Source organism: Boleophthalmus pectinirostris, unplaced genomic scaffold (assembly GCF_026225935.1).
Source record: "Boleophthalmus pectinirostris isolate CB_2022bp ecotype Guang Dong unplaced genomic scaffold, ASM2622593v1 HiC_scaffold_17, whole genome shotgun sequence".
Lineage (NCBI taxonomy): Eukaryota > Metazoa > Chordata > Actinopteri > Gobiiformes > Gobiidae > Boleophthalmus > Boleophthalmus pectinirostris.
The window spans coordinates 19,577,633-19,591,979 of NW_026571115.1; the positions used below are offsets into that span (position 1 = coordinate 19,577,633).

A 14,347-nucleotide genomic window follows, 5' to 3' on the forward strand; every position below is an offset into this window, starting at 1 on the left:
TAAAGTCTACAGACAAAAACTGTCTCTAATAACATGCAAAAAAGGGGAGAGTTCAAGAATTAAGTGCTTCTTTCTAGTGTGGCTTTGCAGAAACTGGAGAAATGAAGCCCATATTCAAGGAGCATAGAAAGAAAACAACATCACACTCCATCCGCCCACAAGGTGACAGAGGAGCAGCATTAGAGAATATTTCAGCTCCAGGGGTATAAAGGGCCAGCAGAAAAACATATCCATCTGACTGTGCACAACAACACTTTTCTCAAACAGTCGAAGATGTGTGAAATCAACTTGAATACTTCAATAAAATTTGCTAATCCTGTAAATCAGACCTCAGCAATAATGTTCTGAAATACAAGGGAATTCTGTGTTAGTTCAGCAGTTCAGCCTTTATTAGTTCTCACAAATGTTATCAAATCCTGGGGTAGCTGGCTCTTCATAACTCAAGGATGGCAGAAATGTATTTTTAAAGGAAATCTTTTAGAGCTGTCAGTGGTTATGGAGTAATAGAGGACCATCCTTTTAAATACAAGTAGTGTGGAGTAGCAACAATTGATCCGCTTCACTTAGAGGTTATACTCCAAAACATCGCCCCTTGGCTATGATTGATCTGACAAGCATGTACAGGAAATCAAATCAATTTACAGCAATACCAGACAAAGCTCCTCCAGGCAGGTACAGTACAGGCTGCCTAAACTCAACACTTACTTCCAGTGAAGGCGATCCAGCGGGCGTATTTGGTGGCCTCTCTGCGCCAGTGTGATGCCACCAGTAGCCCACATGTGACGGTGAGGGAGATGATGCCCATGATGATGAAGAAGAGCGTGGTGACCCACTCAGGAGGCAGCCGCGGGGGGATGCAGGTGCGGTCACGCCCATGGATGGTCTGACACTGCCGGACCAGACCAACCGTCAAAGCACCTAAGGCACAAAGGGGAGATGCTTATGAACACGTGAAAGATATATTTTCAACATTTTTCTTATATTCACTACTATTACTGCGTTACTATGCATTAAATCACTAATGCCGAGTTGTTTGGGGGGGTTTTGAGCATTATTTTGAGATATGCTTGGGGGGGCTTTATAATAGAGATGTCTACAACCAATCCTCTCCTGCGGTATATTAAATCTATAGCTACACTTACAAATGAACGGGTCTTTAGGAGTGAATTACACAGGCAAGCATATTTTGTACAATCATCTGTATAAACATGGTTCATAGCTTTATTTTCAAACATCTGCCTACACTTTTCTCTCCATGAATGAATGAAAAAGTAAAATTGTTACACCTGCTAAAAGGGACCAATAGAAATTCAAGTAATAAGCGATCATCAAAATGTAAACAAATCAGAGTCAAAAGCCATTAAAATGAGGGGAATAAATGTCGCTAGAGTAGGCAGACTTTTCTCTTGGGCAGCAGCTTCTCTGGAGAGATGCCATCTAATTAAACAGTGGGCCCAAAATGGACTTCTACCTGAGTAAGCAGATCCCCATCACTTCACAGGCCTTCCCCAAAAGAGGCCCAAGCCATAACAAGGAGCACATGAGAAAAGGGTTTGAAGCTAAAGAGGGGAGAGTCTGAAGATTGTTTAAAAAAATGTTAATTGCAAAGAAAAACAATTAACCCGGAACCCCTGTCTGCCACTTAAAATGGTCTGCTAGCCTGCAATTTTTATTACATTCCCCTTGGAAGGCAGAAACGAGATCCTTTTGTTGAACAGTGAACTATCTGACACATCACTGAGACCGTAAAATTATCAGGAATATTAAATTATTATTTTATACCTACCAAACTGAAATGATTTTAACAATGCATTGTGTATCTTATAAAAGCAACTAAAAAGTGTTGAGATTATTTAGGGATATTGACAAGTTGTGTAATTTATTTTGCTTTTATTTAGTGTAACTTTATAGTGGCAGTCCAAGCCCACTGTATAGCCAACAAGAGGAAACAGCCAGAGAATAAAAATAGCTCCCGACAGCTTCATTTGAGATGCAGTGCTCAAGTGTTGCTATGACAACATTTCTACATGCTAAAATTTAGGAATAGCCTTACTAAATAAAAGCCATTTTTGTGTTTTTGAAGAGCAGATTAAATTAGCATAAAGTCAAACATAACTTGAGGCACTGCTTAGTTTAGGGTCAACCATGTTGAATAAGCTACATTCTTCTTGATTCAATAAAGCACAGGTAATTAATTAATTACTATTTAACACTAATGGTATTTTAGAGAAAAATGTATAATTATTACCAGTATTACACTACATTGTAATATTGTTTAGATAAGCTGTGTGAGCATCATTTTATTCTGTCAGCATCATTCCTTCTGTAACTTCAACTTAAAGCACATTAACAATGGAAAAGAAACCATAGGACGTCAGAGACTCACGACTCTCTGAATAGCTACTATAAAAAGAGCCCTTTTCTAAAGCTGCACTAAGTAGTTCAGACTGTGTATTTGCAAAAGGTAGCTTTAAATAAAGTGGTGTTTGGGTCTGATGGCTTTGGTTAATAGCACTGTTTTACGACTTATTTCCACAGGATCTTCTGGCCTCCTGCTGTTCCACTGGTTCATAGTGAAATTCCTTCCTGACAGCCGCCAGTCACGCAATATTCCTGCACTACATTCAGGTAAACAAGTTCAGTGTGGATACAAGGCTGTGGTCACATTCATATGAAGAGCTTTGATTTCAGCAGGTAACAGCAAGAACAATGGTTTCTCTAACATCACATCCTAGTGAGCAAAACACTGCTGCCATTTTCTATGTCATAGGTCAAGGTGATGTCTTTACTTGTCCTAGCACATACAATACTCACCACACCGGTGTAGTGTGCAGTGTGTACAGTTCTGAATAAAAAGGGAAATCTAAAAATAAACACAACATTTGTTATTTGTGAGGAAAATCCCATAGAAGAAAGTATTAAAAGTATCAGTTGTGGAGATGTCCCGGATCTTGCAGAATATTTTGGTTTCTGACCATATTCTTCCTCAGATGAACCGCAGTGGGTGGCAGATAGGAGGGGATCAAGTGATGAAGAGATTGTTGCAGTAAGTGGCATTGCAGAACTATGAGACGTTGTGAGAGGTTAGATGCTACAGAACAAACACCAAAATTTGCATTAAGCTTTCGTTACATCCATACAAACTTCCTAATGGTTAATAAAAGGTTAGCAAAGTATTTATTTTATTATTTTATTTTTTATAGTGGTGGGCATCATCTGATTATAGAGATAGACGGTTGGCCAATACATCGTGCTGATATTTGGAGTTTCAACATACTGGTTAGGGGCCTTAAATCTCCAGCACAGGCCGATATTTCGTTTTGGTCAATCTGCTGCCTAAAAATATGTACAACATTTTATAGTAATACTTTAATATGAAGAGGAGAATTGCACAAAATGTGACCGCACAGTTCTCTTAAAGGTTTGTGGTAAAAAAAAAAAAAGGGCTGGGGTGAGTTTGTAGTGAAGTGAAATTACAGAATTGAAGGAAAATAATCAAAATCATTCCCTGCATATCGGTCCAAAAACATCGGCGGAGCTTATCGGCCATTGGCAAAAAGGTGGCTACACAAATAATTACGTGACATCTCCTTTGCTCCCGTATTATTTAGCCAGACACACAAAAACCCTGCACTTGAAACTGACACTGGGCTCACATTAAAAGCTCACAACAATTAGACAGCTGACGTGAGGGCTTTGCTTTTCTCAAGTCTCACTCACAAGACAGAGGAGTCAAGCACTAATTACAGCACTGTCCTCTGCACTTCCAAGTAAATTATCACATTTAGAGCTCCAGTTTTAAGTTGTAGTGCAGCTTCCTTCTTTCTGACCACAGTGAAGAGCTGACATTGCACCTCTTTCAGCTAGTTCCTGCTTTCCCCACGTTTTCAGAAGATCTTTATGCTTTAGAAAGAGGTATTTGAAATAGGTCTCACAAGGGTTGCTCTACTTTAAAAGGTCTTACGCAAAATTGACTCTTGTGAGCTTAAAGCTATGTTACGTCCTTAAAAACATACCTGGAGCAGCGTGTTGTTTCATTCACACATGTCTGAGCAATCCCTTAGTATTAGTCTGTCTACATCCCCAAAGCTCAAAATGGTTGTGATGTCATGTATAAATGAAACAAAACACAACTCCAGGTTTGTTTTTGATGAGGAAACAACATTATTTACAACATAGATCAAAAAAGAGTATAATATGGGCTCTTTAAGTTACAAACATACAGTAACTCATAATTATATAGCACCTTCAAGTACTTATTTAGCTAATCTTAGGTAGTGGCACTGTTACTGAGACATCTGTATGCAAAGTGTGTAGAAAAGGTTATCCAAGGTCTGCCCAAGGATAACAGCAAATGTGACATCTCTCTGAAGTAACTGATGAGAGTCACAGCTTTTGGGTGTCACCTCTACAAAACAAAGACTGGGAATGTGACGATGTGTGATTATAACTATGTCCTCACTCTTTTCTGTAGTCAAACATTACTAATAAACACACAGTCCTCATTTAGGTTGAATACATTGCAAAACTGCACATTTTTCCTCAATAGTCTGATCATTAGAGGGTCTAGTCAAACCACTATTTTAGGACTGCAACTATAATCGTAATATTTTAATTATTTAATCTTAATCGACTAGTCAGTAATTGTTTTTAGTCTAGTCATTTCTATTGTACGTTCAGACTTTTTAAATATTTTATCAACCACATAAAGACAATATGATGATGATTAACGGCTAGGGATGTAACAGTAACCGACATATCATGATATAGTATCGTCAAAGTTCTCACAATAATATCGTGGGCCATCACAATATATAGAATTACAAGTCTCTTTGCTTAAATTACGAGTTATGGAGCAGGAATAGGTAAAAAAAAAAAAAAAAAAAAAAAGAGGGAACTACATAGACCATGATTCTTTGCTCCATTTCAGTGTAGACTACAAGAAGAAATAACAGTTCTAAGCCCTTTTAAGTCTTAGTTCTTTGGATTAAGTCTTGTCAAGGCATTTTAAGAGGAAAAAATAGCATATTAACAGTCTTGTAAGCCTCCACAAAATATCACAATAAATATCGTACTGTGAGATGTATATCGTTAAAATATCGTGCTGAGAGGTTTGGATATTGTTACATCCCTAATCGTGAACCTCCCCACCATATCATGAGCTTTCCCATGAAATCGCAATAAATATCGTACAGTGACGATATTGTATCATGAGACTTGGATATTGTTACGCCCCTATTAACGGCTTCTAAATAGTGAATATTTATGTTACCGTATATACTTTGTTAAAAAAAAAAGGTCTAAGGTATATGTTTCGAGTCCATATAGTCCATATAAACGATTATGATTATCAAAATACAGTTATGAACACATAGTCCTAATTTTGTTGATTTATAGTTGCAGTCCTACACTATACAAATTTAGAATATTTAACAAGATGTAGTATATTTTCCCAAATCAATCAGCCTTAGTCCTGTTTATTTTCAGCTACTGGTGAATACATGTAACAAATCAGTACTGCAACATTATAAATTGGTCTGATCAACTCAAAAGCAGTAGCTACACCATTTCAAGATATCAACAGCTTTTAATAGACCACACAGCCCAGAGGTAGATGCCTATATTTCTCCACGCTTCATGTGAACAAAGGAGAGGTCTGACCACAGCAGGTTGTTAGACACCAGGGGTTTGACTGTGGACAACAAAAACAACCCAGAAACACAAGAGACCTCAAACTGACTCTGCACTTAACTACACAATATATTCACAGCAAGAGGGTGAAATACTCAGTTTGAACACTGAAATCAAACTTGTGGAGTATGGGAAGAAAATTTCAATTGGCTGCCAATACTTTCAGTGATCAAAGATTTTGTCCAAGATGAAATGTAAACATGAAATAAAACAGTGCTATGATCTCAATCTAGTGTTGTCACGATACTAAAATTCTGAACTCTGTTGTTTCGATATTAATGAATAGACTCAATACAGACTCCGATACCGCAATGGTAATAAAAAAAACAAAACACTATTTATACAGTAATAAGTACTTTCTTACAATTGTCGTATATTCATTTGTATTACCATATGGCCTATTAATCCCTCAGTGGTCCATGGGCATATACTAGTCTGTGCAGTTTTATGTACATGTTCTGATACAACTTAAAATCATTTTAAAGCTGTTCAATAATGGTTCATTTCTGTCCTGTCAATGTGAATTTTTAGTATCGATACTTGCTCAAACGAGTATCTAGTTTCGACAAGTATCTGATTTTCTCAAAATATAGTAAAATTTTCTAAAAAGTATTTGAATAATTTGTTCTTGTTGAGGAGGAGGTGAACCTTAAATGGCTGCCACAGTGAAAGCTGATTAAGAACAGAAGTGAGAAGTTAATCAGTCAGTTGCGGTTTACCCACAGTCACTACCACAACATCAATCAACACACAACAATATCACAGGCAATTTACTTAAAACAATTTGATTTAGTTTAGGCAGCGAAATAAAGTAATAACTAAAATAATGGACATTTTATAAAGCTTTTCAAGACTAGAGTGATAATCTTTTCGTTGTTACTGCAGTTTAGTCCCCACTACTTATTTAGTCCAATCTTTTTATTAGACTAGTGCCACATGAATGGTATAAAAACAGACTGAAAGAAAACAGATTAACACAAGTATTCCTCGTAAAAAAAATAAAACAAAAATCATTCTTTGACTGTCCTGCCTTACACCTATAATGTTAGTCCCACTGTGTCCCCACCACATTGTCCAATTTGCCCCACTTTTGCTACTATTTGAGGAAGCCCCCTTTTCAAGACCCCATTTAATATAAAACTAAAATGACAAAATGTACAGGAAATTGTACTTGTGTTATTAAATCTTTGTTTATGTAAATATATGCAAATGAAGGATAGTGATGATTCTTGGAGACAGTGGCTGATTTCCATGTTATAACAGCGTTAGGACACAGACTGGTCACGTGGTGCAGGATATGGTTGGTGGTGCGAAAACACGGCGGAGGGACAAAAGATGATGTCGATAATAGCCCGCAGACAATAGACCGTGCAGTGTCGTGCCGATTCTCCCAAGGCAAATGTCGCTTCAATATACGGTTATTTATGGTATATGACACTACAACAATTCTAACAGTTTATAACACGATCTGTGCATTTACCTGCTGATTCACCCGTGTTGATCCAGTCTGGGTTTGCGATGCTGGCAATTGCAAAGATATCTGCAGCCAGAAACAGGCACCCTGAAATGATCGTGAGTTTATCCATATCGTCAAATGATAGTGGGTAAATGAGGCAGATGAGTGAGGCAATGGTTGTCCAAAGTTAACCTCGGAGCTTGGGGACGCAGGCCGGGTGCTCTCAGTTCAACCTCGCCCCCTTTAACAAGAGCCCGCTGCTGGGTCTTTGCTGTGCATTTTGCAGCAACACTAGCTTCTTTGCGTCAAGTCCGGGTCTGGAGCCCCCAAATGTAAAGGGCCCAAAAGAAGCACCCAAAACATCACATCTCAGTTGCTCTTCGCAGTCCAGTGGGAAACAAAAGATCCTCAACGCACCAAGGCCCCTAACCGGTTGATTTGTCCTTTAGATCGGTGTGCCACGGGCAGCGGCTGCGCCAGCATCAGGCGTAGCTGCGGCGGCTAGCGGAGAGCTACATAGCCGAGCTGCGGCCCACAGGCAGCTCCACATCTCGGACAATCGAGCCGTGGCGCAAACAAACCCAACACTTCGCACCTTTCTGCGCCCAATCCTTACGGTCTAACAAGTGCGTTATCCGTCTGGAAAACAAGCTCCCATCACCATGTCTTTCTGGTTAGAGTCCACTTCCCTTCGCTGCTGGAAAAGCATCTGGTCCTTCAGTCCGCTAAGCAGCAGCTCAGCTCCTCATCCCACCTCCTCCTCGGGCCGCGGCGACGATATCTCTCTTTCAAATCCGAAACCCCTCTATAATCCTCATGTGGTTTATGAGGCAGTATTATTGTTTTTGCTTGGTGTGCTCACCGCTACATCAGCCTGCCTCTTGACCAAATGACATCAGGCGAGTTCCCCCCACGCAGCGAGCGACGCACAACCGCACACAAACACAGCTCTGAACTCTCGCCCAGCGGGGGGGTCTCGCTGTTCTCGCGAGAACCGCAAAAGTGGGGGTCACGCTGACCCCTGTATGTCTAATTTTAAAAACTGGGATTACCCATTATAATATACATACAGAATGTGTGAGGTGTAAAGGCAATTAACCCACGTACATGGAGATAAAAGCCCAATTATATTTATTATATAGAATTGTTGAGAACTTAACTAACTTTGACTTTGCAAGCTATATAAAATAATTACTAAATAAATATACGTCTAACAAGACTGATATAAAAGAACGCCTTTGGGTCCCTCTACTGGTTTACATGTGCAATTATACTTATAAGGACTAAAAGGTCAGCACAAAGATTCAGGGATCTGGACAAAATATTATACTCACAATATGTTTTCAGTAGATGTTATAATTGTACTTTAATTTACATAGATACAGTGAAAACAAAAAATGTCAAAGTTAAATTGCATTACTCCAGCATCACAATAGGGATTACTGCTGGACACAATACATTTTTGACAGTGAATGATTTGTTGTTCCTTTTAGTTGAGGTCCTTAAAATTTAAACAAGTAGACAGGCTTGATGTCAAAATGACAGATTTCTCTCATAATTCATCCACAAATGGTGTATTGACAAGGAGTCCACTGGCAACCATAGTTTTCTTGCCATCCACGAAGGATTTTGCAGCCTAAAACAGATTTTAATAAGTGGCCATTTTGAATCTTGCACATTTGCTTTGTGAGATTTGAAACAAAGCATCAATGCTCACCTTGATCACATCCTCTGGTGTGACAGCTTCAACTGCCTTCAGAACAGCGTCAGGAGCCTGATAGGTCCCAGTCATCAGGGCCTGAGCTCCGATCTCCTGCAGGAGACCCTCACAGTCCTCAAGGGACATCAAATATTCCACCTTGACCTGGTTCCTTTGTGAAGACAGTATTCAGTCGTTAAAGGTCACTCAGCACTGTACAAACCTGGTACGGTCAAAGCTGAACTTACTTTGCTCTGCTGATATCAGCATCAGCTACATTGCCCTCAGCCACATCTCTTACTTGAGAAATGGCTGCTCTGATCACCTATGAACACCACAAAGCAACACATATAACAAAATATACAGCAAGTACAACATACACTAACATATGGAAGCATCAAAAATAAAGAATGAAAAGTTAATTTAGATTTGCTGAAAAATTTGAATCACTGTATTGTCATGATTGTTTTGAGAAAAAACAAATTGGTGGTTACCTCTCCTGCAGCAGCCGCTTGTGAGATGGTATACACTCCAAAAAGGCCAGAATCAGAGTAGGAAGCAGTCATAGCAGATGCCTGCAGAAAAATAATAAAGGTTTTGTTGTCACTTCTAGTAGAAGAAGAAACATTTTCAAAATGAAACAATTTTGTATATATATATATATATATATATATATATATATATATATATATATATATATATATATATATATATATATATGTATATATATATATATATATATATATATATATATATATATATATATATATATATAATATATAAAATAAATATGTACTTGCGTACATTAAAAAAATAAAATAAAAATTTAGTCTTTTTAAAAAGGCCTCAGCCTCTCCAAATGAATGTTCAAAGCCAAGTGCTACCACCTTACTTCTCATTAAAGTAACATCAATGAAAAAACAGAAGAATCTTACATCAAATGGCTGTGAGGTGGCTTTGGCAATGCCCTGGGTCAGTTTGCTGGTGATATTTGAGCCCCTCTTCACATGTGGGCCAGCCCCAAGTACATGCTGCAGGACACTGAATGCATTCGCCTGCGCAGCCCCAAGCGCAGCACTTTCACTGGCCACCAACACGTGCACCAGGTCGTCACGGCTGTGTATCCGGGCTTCACCTACGTGAACATCAACAGCAAAAGGTGAGCAATGTTGTACAGAAAATCATTTAAAATACCCAAGTTTTAACCTTACCTCCACGGTACACAGCACGAGCCACGGGAGCTCCAGGCCCACTGCGGGAACTGAGGAGCCCCTCCCCCAACTGCCTAAGAACTGAGTGATTGACACCTGAGGCAAAAGAAGAGATTTTTACTGTAAATTTAAAGTACAAAAGATTATCTGAGATTTGGGGAAAAATTACTTGCCTAGTCCAACGAGAGCCATTCTGCCAGTTGTGAAATTAGCTTGAACAAATGCATGCATCTGAGAAAAAGAAAGTTGTGTGTATAAAATATTTATTCATATACTTATTTATACTTAACAAATAAATGCAACTTATCTAGAAGAGACCCATACCTCTTTAGAAGACACACGTCCAACCATAAAGTCAGGGCAGTACAGTGAATGGGACAAGGCATTTTTGTAAGCAGCTTCATGCAATTTCTCCATGACACCTACATGTGGATCAACATTACATAAACATTAGAAAATATAGAAACAATAAAGGCAAACAAAAGATGGTTTCCAAGTCAAAGTTGATGAAAGTGATCATCCAAATTAGCAAATGAAAATAATTTACCTATTTGAGGCCCATAGCTTTATCAATCTTAACTCTTGCCGTCAGATCGTCCAGTTCCCAGGGTCTGAACTCTTGTGCTGTGGTCACATGGCTGAAATACTCCAGAAGTGAAGGGCTGCAGAGTCATAGGAGACACAAATGTCAGTAAATGGTAAAACTGTGTCACATGAATAAATACAATTAAAATGTTCAGACAGAATGAAGCGTATCAGAAGAGGTATACTTACATGTCATCTCTCAAGCACTGTGCAGTATACACCGTGGTTTCTCGTGTCGATGTAACACTATGGGTCAGATAAGAAAGCAATCATTAAAACTTGTGAAAGGTTTAGAATTAAAAGCCCCTTTGGTCAAAATTTAAACAGTGTGTAAATATATACTAAATATACTAAACTTTTTCCTTTAAATCTTGACACACAATTCTGTTGATAATGACAAAAAAGTAAATCACATCAAGGACTTTAAGTAATTTAGTATAAAGAATAAGCAAGGGGATAAGACCAGATAACAGAGCCTTGATGTTTGAGAATACGAGAATGGGAAGTAGCGATAGGAAAAGTAGGGCTGTAGTCAACTACGGACATGTCCTGCTGCTCGATTAGTCAACTAAAAACACGAGCATGGCAAAAGCTCTCAAAACTATTATGTATGTCTATGTAGCTGACCCAAACTGCACTCATAAGATACCTGCTCATGCAAAACTATTTACACACAAAAAACTTACGAGGAAAAAGGCAGATTAAACTCATGATTCACTTTCAGATCTTAAATTAATTCACTCAATCACTCACTTCTTTCTAAGACGCCATCGACCGTTTAATCGACTAAAGGACTACAGCCCTGAAGAAAACAATATTTTGTTATACATTTCTACACAGCTCATAAATTAAATTATCAGCTTTAAAATATATATATAAGAACTGCATTAATATTAAGAACATGCCAGATCTTTGTGCATAATCGTCACAGGAAAATGTATGATGCATTTTACCAACCTTAGACTACCACCCAATGCTTCCACACCACGACAAATCTTGAAAGCAGATGAACCTTTTGTACTCTGTAAAGGATATTAATTATGTTATAATCAAGGAGACAATTAAGTACATAGTGTATATAATTCTACAACAAATAGAAAAAAAATAAATCATAAAAAGTACTTTACCAGATTTGCCGCTAGTCGTAATACATGGGCTACTCCAGGGCTTTCCACAGTCTCATGCCGACTTCCAGCTTTAACAAACAAACCAACACTGGACATTGGTGAATAGTTCTCCAGGGAAGCGATAACAAGTCCATTTGGAAGTTTGGAGACCTGAAGAACAAAAACAACGAATGTTTACAAATTCTCGTCCTCAGTGAGCAACTGTATTGAGGTATACAGCAGTTACCTGGACATTTTGTGGGGTGAGAGGAGCTGCTGCAGATTTTATTCTCAAAGCAAGAGGTTCAGTCAAGGAACCACTTCTTCTAGCAGCATAACACCGTTTCTGTGAGGAGAGGGCACATTTTCACTAGGGATGCATCATTTATTTAAAAAAAAAAATTTCTCTCAAATAATTGGATTGTGATAAGATTTCAATAAGATTCTGAAAAGTAGAGTTCAGTTCAGGGTGCACATTGGAAACAACACCAACACTAACTCATAGGGATGTAACGATACGATATCGTCACGGTATGAACCTCACAGTACGATATTTATTGCTTTTTGCTTATTGATATGGAGGGAAGGCTCACGATTAGGAATGTAACAATATCCAAGTCTCTCTGTAAGATATTTTCACAATATACATCTCACGGTACAATATTTATTGTGATATTTTGTAGGCTAAAAAAACTAATATGCAATTTTTTTCCTCTTCAAATGCTTTGACAAGACTTAATCTAAAGAACTAAGACTTAAAAGTGCTTAGAATTGTTATTTCTTCTTGTAGTCTACTGAAATGGAGCAAAGGATCATGGTCTATGTAGTTCCCTTTGTCTTTTTTAAACTATTGGTGCACCATAACTCTTAATTTAAGAAAAGAAACTTGTAACTCGATATATTGTGATGGTCCATCATATTATTGTAAGAACTTTGACAATATCAAGATATCTTGGTTATTGTTACATCCATACTAACTCAAGAGAAGACTGAAATATGAACTGATTAACTAATACAATCCCATGCATTTCAGAATGTTTGTCCAAACTACAGGTGCAAAGCAGGCTGCAGGGATTATTTGATATGATTTGATATGAAGTTGCATATTAGCAAAACAAGGTTAAGTGTGGGCACCAAGCTAAATATGGTGACCTGACACAACCCTTGTAAATAAATATAGTACAGAGGCCCTCCCAGTGCACTCCCATAGTGTCCAGTTAGTTGTTCTCAAAATTTCTTACGGAGTGACAGAATAATGACACAATTTAGTAATCCAACACTGCAAAAAGTGAAATGACCTTCAGATGCATTCCAACACAACACCAAAGACTACAGCAAATACAGTCAAGAAATACAAGTTATAATGCAAGATAAAATAACAAGTAATTTATATAAATAAAGGAAATGTTTATTTTAAAGTTGTGTCTTTAATGCACAGTTTACTTGGATTAGCCTGTGCTGTGTGTCTTGCATGACAACTTTTCAACACTGGTGCAATCAAATAAATCTGAGAGGAATGACACACTAAAATGATAAAGATTGTGTCTCGGAGAAATGAGAAATGTGAAAATAGCAGCATGAAACTCACGGAGATGCTGTTAAAAGAGCGGATTCCTCTCATGTTTGCGCCTCTCCTTCACCGGCTCCAAAGACAGCGATGGCGGACGGAGATTTCTGTGCCCACAATGCATTGCGAGCCACAGCCTATCAAAGAGAAAAAAACGAGTCAAGATGTATATTTAGAGAAATGTTTTAAGATTTTCCGGTGGCAGTCAGCGATACGATTTAAAATAAAATGTCTAAGGTGTAACTTTCTTTATGGGGATAGAAAATTGTTAATGCCATACTGTGGAATGTTTTAGGGCGACCAATACCACCACCAAGAAGACAGGCACACAGCTCTCACCAACAGGCTAAAGTAGTAAGGATGTAGCAGTAACCAAAATATCGTGATAATGTATCGTCAAAAGTTTCACAGTAATATCGTGGGCCATCACAATATATCGAATTACAAGTATATTTGCTTAAAGTCATTGTTATGGTGCAGGAACGTCTTAAAAACAGACCGAACTACATAGACCACGATCCTTTGCTCTGTTTAAGTCCTATCTACTTGATAAAACAGCTGTTATTAAGCACTTTTAAATCTTAATTATTTGGATTATGACAAGTTGCATATTCACAATTCTGTAACATCGCAATAAATATCGTACCGTGAGATGCATATCATGAAAACATATCGAGAGATTTGGATATTGTTGCATACCTACTAATCAGGTCTGTGGAGTGAAGAAGACAAGCCTGTCCACATAAGGCGCTTGTATTATTTTGTAATATAGAGGGTAAATAATTATAAAAACTGAGCAATTAAATATTTAGTTTCCAAAATTTGACATTAATTTTGAAAAAGTGTTTTGAAAACAGTAGGGCATTTCACAGGTGGCGAGGACAAGTCAGGTCTCATCTACGTGACTGTATTGTACATAATCACAGTTAATATCTTCTGTGTAATGATTTTTAACCAAGAGGAACTGGAACATAGTGGTTTTGCTTCTAATTTTATGGCTCTACACTCCCATCTGTTATACAAAATAAAATG

At 37.9% G+C, this 14,347-nt stretch overlaps 2 protein-coding genes across 2 annotated transcripts; both read right to left on the minus strand.

The window, feature by feature from the left end:
- Positions 1–679: 679 nt before the first annotated feature.
- Positions 680–8,097, minus strand: mosmoa (modulator of smoothened a). Its single transcript, XM_055153068.1, has 2 exons — positions 7,172–8,097; positions 680–918 (listed from the first exon to the last, which is right to left on the minus strand). The coding sequence occupies exons 1-2, from the start codon at positions 7,275–7,277 to the stop codon at positions 695–697; spliced, it is 330 nt and encodes a 109-aa protein (XP_055009043.1). The 5' UTR covers positions 7,278–8,097; the 3' UTR covers positions 680–694.
- A 390-nt stretch (positions 8,098–8,487) lies between these two features.
- LOC110167513 (cytochrome b-c1 complex subunit 2, mitochondrial-like) lies at positions 8,488–13,447 on the minus strand. Its single transcript, XM_055152647.1, has 14 exons — positions 13,337–13,447; positions 11,996–12,094; positions 11,770–11,919; positions 11,600–11,664; positions 10,832–10,888; positions 10,621–10,719; positions 10,382–10,505; positions 10,231–10,288; positions 10,058–10,153; positions 9,782–9,981; positions 9,341–9,421; positions 9,095–9,171; positions 8,865–9,018; positions 8,488–8,783 (listed from the first exon to the last, which is right to left on the minus strand). Exons 1-14 carry the CDS (start codon positions 13,367–13,369, stop codon positions 8,700–8,702), a joined length of 1,377 nt encoding a protein of 458 aa, XP_055008622.1. The 5' UTR covers positions 13,370–13,447; the 3' UTR covers positions 8,488–8,699.
- Positions 13,448–14,347: the final 900 nt, after the last annotated feature.

Bases quoted from the DNA above. Each gene is read 5' to 3' on its own strand.
- LOC110167513 (XM_055152647.1), bottom strand. From the start codon at position 13,369: ATGAGAGGAATCCGCTCTTTTAACAGCATCTCC. The intron at 11,920-11,995 runs GTAACTGCTGTA...TTTGTTCTTCAG, and splicing joins TCACCCCACAAAATGTCCAG to GTCTCCAAACTTCCAAATGG. The intron at 11,665-11,769 runs GTAAAGTACTTT...TATCCTTTACAG, and splicing joins TACGACTAGCGGCAAATCTG to AGTACAAAAGGTTCATCTGC.
- mosmoa (XM_055153068.1), bottom strand. From the start codon at position 7,277: ATGGATAAACTCACGATCATTTCAGGGTGCCTGTTTCTGGCTGCAGAT. The intron at 919-7,171 runs GTAAATGCACAG...TTTGTGCCTTAG, and splicing joins CAACACGGGTGAATCAGCAG to GTGCTTTGACGGTTGGTCTG.